At 36.3% G+C, this 4,864-nt stretch overlaps 2 protein-coding genes across 2 annotated transcripts in view; both read right to left on the bottom strand.

Annotated features, from left to right (window-relative positions):
* The window catches only part of LOC107596643 (twist-related protein-like), a 15,236-nt gene extending 14,937 nt beyond the window's left edge, over nucleotides 1-299 (bottom strand). Inside the window, exon 1 of the transcript XR_001610388.1 lies at nucleotides 126-299. The gene's annotated coding sequence lies outside the window, so the exon portion shown is untranslated. The remainder of the gene's footprint in view (nucleotides 1-125) is intronic.
* Nucleotides 300-1,763: 1,464 nt separating this feature from the next.
* Nucleotides 1,764-3,188, bottom strand: LOC107596721 (transmembrane protein 196-like). The gene is made up of 3 exons (XM_016287519.1): nucleotides 3,024-3,188; nucleotides 2,231-2,287; nucleotides 1,764-2,039 (listed from the first exon to the last, which is right to left on the bottom strand). The coding sequence occupies exons 1-3, from the start codon at nucleotides 3,186-3,188 to the stop codon at nucleotides 1,764-1,766; spliced, it is 498 nt and encodes a 165-aa protein (XP_016143005.1).
* Nucleotides 3,189-4,864: the final 1,676 nt, after the last annotated feature.

Raw genomic sequence — 4,864 nt, 5'->3', positions numbered from 1 at the left:
GCGCAAATTTGTGTGGCATGACGGACGTGAATGACAACAAATTTTCTGGGATTTTATCGAAAATTCCTTTAACGCCTCGACTGCCATTAAAGTCATTATATCATTCGAAAACTGCCTGTAAATACCGTATATTCACATCGCAGGGAATCCCTGCTTTCTTTCTGCTGTGAGCTTGAGGCATTCATAGCTCCACTCAGCTGCTGACGACGTCCAGCAGATGTCGTGGTTGTATTGTAAATTCCGAATAGCAGCCATCAGGGCCATTCACTGTAATGCTTGTCCTTGGCTATTAAGTAACAGCTTGGGGTTTTCCTTCTGTGACTGCAAGATTTTTGCTTTTTAGTATTCAGTAGTCAATCAGTACCAGATCCTTGATTAGCAATTTTGTAAGATGCTTTGAACACAGCCTGGTTATTAGAACAGGGTAAGTCTTTCTGAGGAGACCTGGATGCGGATCTGAGGGTTTATGGCAGCTTTATGGTAGTGAGGTGCCCCTGTTGTGTGTGGTATGCTTCAGTGGAACTTCCTGACAGGCCAGAGAAAACAGTCAGTGTAATCATTTCCCCTCTCTAGCTCTCTCTCACACACACATACACAGACTGTTACACATTCAGATAAAAAGTATGCCTTTGCTGTTCCTCTCTATAAAGCCTACACATTTCTAAGGCCTCTAAATTATCAACATGATCAAAACTGCTTAATAACCTGTTGCTGTTGTACGCAAGCTACATGCCTTCTGCCCTCAGATTGATACTTTTTTAGCAAGTAATACTTACATGTAGTAGCTACTGTCTTTCTGCTGTGAAATCCTTTCTGATGTCTATAAAGTAAATGTAAAAATAACTTTTGAATTGTTTGTAATATTTCAACTGGACTTACTTGGTTTGCCTTTTTTCATGTTAAAATGTATCAAATCAAATATGATACACAAGGCTTTTGATGAATATTTATTTGTACATCTCTCAAACATCATTGTATTGCATTGCGTTACGTGTTACACGCCCACCCCAAAATAAAAACTACAGAGATTTAATAATAAAGCTAAGCATTTAAATATCATCTTTCAAGACATCATTGACAAATATAGTGACAACTGATATTTATACGGTAATAAAGGCCTCATTGATTTACATTGCAAGCTATCAGAATTTCAATTTCAATTTTGGACATATAAGTATCAGCAGCTGCACCAAATGCATTCATTTTTACTCAGTTTGAGCCTATGAATAAAACTGAGGTGTCTTTCCTCAATACAAGCCTATAGTGTATTAAATATAATACTCTACACAAAACATCTGATTTTGTGAAAAACATTTCTTCTAAACATTGAATAAACTGTACCATAAAAAAAAGATTTTCTGACTATTATTTTATATGTTAGGCCCTACAGGGTTAACACATATTGGTCATATTGACCTTTTAACCTTTTGAGGGTTTAACATATATTGCATTCTTCGTATTGCAAACTGACACCATCACACCTGACTCTTCAGTCACTGACAGTTAAAACTGCCTGAAATGTCAGCAAACCAGGGATAAAGTGGAATAAACAAAGATATAAATTATGGCACAAAACAGATCCTTTAGAATGATCATATTCCAGGATTTATTTTTATAGAACTTTAACATGAATAACTTTGACATGAAACAGAATACCTGCTATCTCACAAGAGACACATTATCATGACTTAACTCAAACTAAGCAATTCAACCAAATATACATTTTTAATAAAAGTAAAATAGATATCACAGTCCCAGATAGTTCATCCACACATCGCCTTCACTTTCTCGCTCATCTCCACAGAATGATGCAGCGACAGATCCCTTTCCAGAAACAGTCTTTTCTGTTCACAGCTGGCGAGTCTGCAGGTGAGCCAGGCAGAGAGTGTGCAGCCCAAGATGCCCAGGCTGGTCAGACAGAGGAAGGCCAGGTGCAGATAGTACAGGCTGTTTGCCCGTTTCACCATTGCACGCACAAACTGGACGTTGAGAATTCCCCCAATAAGTCCACAAATGCTACAAGCTGAAAACAGGATCATCTGTGATGAGAGGCAGGACAAAACGGATATGAGATAACAGTAATTATGCAGCATTACTAACTATATAAAACAGGTTCTTATTGCACGTTAGTATCACAAGGGTGATAAAGCAGGGATTATCTCTCTGAATGTGTGTATAGATTAGATAAGAAGTATTTATATTGTTGCGCCTTGTGTCTCTATACTCTTACAGTCACTCCGGTTCTTTTCTTCGCACACAGTATCCCACAAAGTCCACAGACAAGAAACTGAAAAACAGAGATGTGTGACTAAATCTAAATCAAATTCTAGTACGATTTCAAATGACACATTCTGGATATCATATTTTAGCTGCATATTGTGAAGGTAAAAATCACCCTCATTAATCCTGGTTTAATAAGAATAATTGCCGTCAAATGTATTTTAAGTTAAACCATATTTATAGCATTTGCATTTCATATTGCACATTCTGGATATCATATTTTAGTTTCACACTGGATATTGTGATGTTAGAAATCACAATGATTAACTCTAAGCTTAAAAATAAGTATAACGGTATGTAAACTATCAGTTTAAAAAAACTGAAACGTTTTTTAAATGTAATACTAATTAAAATCATACAGATATAATAAATATAATATAATATAATAATATGTTCTCTAAGACATAGGTCATGTGAATGATTATAATTGAATGACTGATTAACAATTGAATACATAAATTCAAAAAATTTGACAGAAAAATATAATATTCTTCCATCCTTTCTCCAAAACTGTATAGGGTTGCAAATTATAATATAATATAATATCTGCATTAAATCTAGTCAGGTTTAAGAGAAAAATGTGGCTAAAATTACTTTAATTGATAAGCAGAGTAAAAATCAGCAGATTTATGAATAACATAGATTTTATATAGATAAGATTTTTATTATAATTTTTTGCTGAGAAATTTATTAATATAGTATATAAGTCTCATGCAGAAGATACATTAAGGTCTCTTACTTACACACACACCGCTCCATATCGGTGTGGAGAAGGAGGTTTGGCTTTTATGTAGCCTGCGGGGTTGTGTGATCCCCAGCACACCCAGAGAGATGCAGGACACCCCGAGTCCCATATGAAAGACAGAGAGGACCAGCAAACTCCAAACAAGCGCTCGCTTGGTGCACATGCTCCTCCAGGCATCATTCCTCGCACTGTGAGAAAGAGTCAAAGGCAGAAAATCCCTCTCTCACCTCGCCAGCCAGCTATGCAGATCTTCTGTTACACATTCCAGCTTTAAGAAAAAATTAAGTGTTTAGTTTAAAGTTTAAATTCTGATTTCAGTTTTGCAAGTATTATAACACGTTACCTAAAATAAGCAAAATTAGAATTAAGTCTCTGTGCAGCTCTTGTCCTTTGTTGCATATACAGTAAATGCAGGTTTCTATGATTATAAGCAGTTGGACAGTTTGTGATATGGGCATACAGGTCACACGACTACCTGACCTTTAACACACAAACCATAAACATATGTAGCCTTCTAATGGTCTACTTCCCTGAATGAGGGATAGTTCAGTCAAAAATGAAAATTCTGTTATCTTTTACGCAGCCTCATGTCATTTCAAACCTGAATGGCTTTCTTTCTTCTGTGGAACACAAAAGATATTTTGAAGAATGTTTCAACTGTTTTTGCCATGCAATGCAAGTCAATGGGGTCCAAATAAAGGGTGTTTTTTGGGGGTGTGAATTGTCCTTTTAAAGAGATATTCCACCCAATGATATGGGCATACAGGTCACACGACTACCTGACCTTTAACACACAAACCATAAACATATGTAGCCTTCTAATGGTCTACTTCCCTGAATGAGGGATAGTTCAGTCAAAAATGAAAATTCTGTTATCATTTACGCAGCCTCATGTCATTTCAAACCTGAATGGCTTTCTTTCTTCTGTGGAACACAAAAGATATTTTGAAGAATGTTTCAACTGTTTTTGCCATGCAATGCAAGTCAATGGGGTCCAAATAAAGGGTGTTTTTTTGGGTGTGAATTGTCCTTTTAAAGAGATATTCCACCCAAAAATGAACATCATTTCTTCATCCTCATGTCATTTCTGTCACATTGTGGATCCAAAGAGGATGAAGGTAGACTAGGACGGTTAAAAGTAATGGCTTGGTTTATTAAACAAGGTAAACACAGGTAAACCACAGAAGAATATTAAAGCAGCACTATGTAACTTTTTCTGTGTTCAAAATTTGCTAAATGTATATAATGAGCGAGTACATCATGAAATCATCTTCCAAATCGCGTTTTTGTCTTCCGAATCACTACGGTACACTTATAATAAGTACTTATATTTGGACTATTGTAACCTGGTCGGGTCGTCGCCGCTGCGGAGTAACACATACCGGCGTGAATCGCCATAGACATAAACTTAGAGAAGTAGCTCTGGTTGGAATCTTCTTCCGCGGGATGTGTGCAGTTCTGTTTATTAACCGCTAGAGCGCCAAAAATTACATAGTGCTGCTTTAATGAAATAGTGTACACTTAAACAGCACGTATAAGGAAGGAACTGAAGAGCTTATATACACAAGATAACAAACAGAATACAAACAGGTTTAATATAATTAATGAATTATATCAAACATGGTAACAAACTAGTGGCAGGAGAATGAGAACAAAGAAAAACTAACTAGATAGCAGACAGGTAAAACAGGAACTGAACACAATGAAAATGACACCAACTTCAAACCTGTCTGCATTTCTTTCTTCCGTGAAACACAAAAGAAGATATTTTGAAGAATGTTGCTAAGCTATCAGTTTTGGGTCCCATTGACGTCCAAGTCAATGGGACCCGAAACTAGT

This window comes from Sinocyclocheilus grahami, unplaced genomic scaffold (genome assembly GCF_001515645.1).
Source record: "Sinocyclocheilus grahami isolate Dianchi unplaced genomic scaffold, SAMN03320097.WGS_v1.1 scaffold222.1, whole genome shotgun sequence".
Lineage (NCBI taxonomy): Eukaryota > Metazoa > Chordata > Actinopteri > Cypriniformes > Cyprinidae > Sinocyclocheilus > Sinocyclocheilus grahami.
The sequence above is the reverse complement of the archived record's forward strand: the minus strand, read 5'-3'. Positions and strand labels throughout refer to the sequence as shown.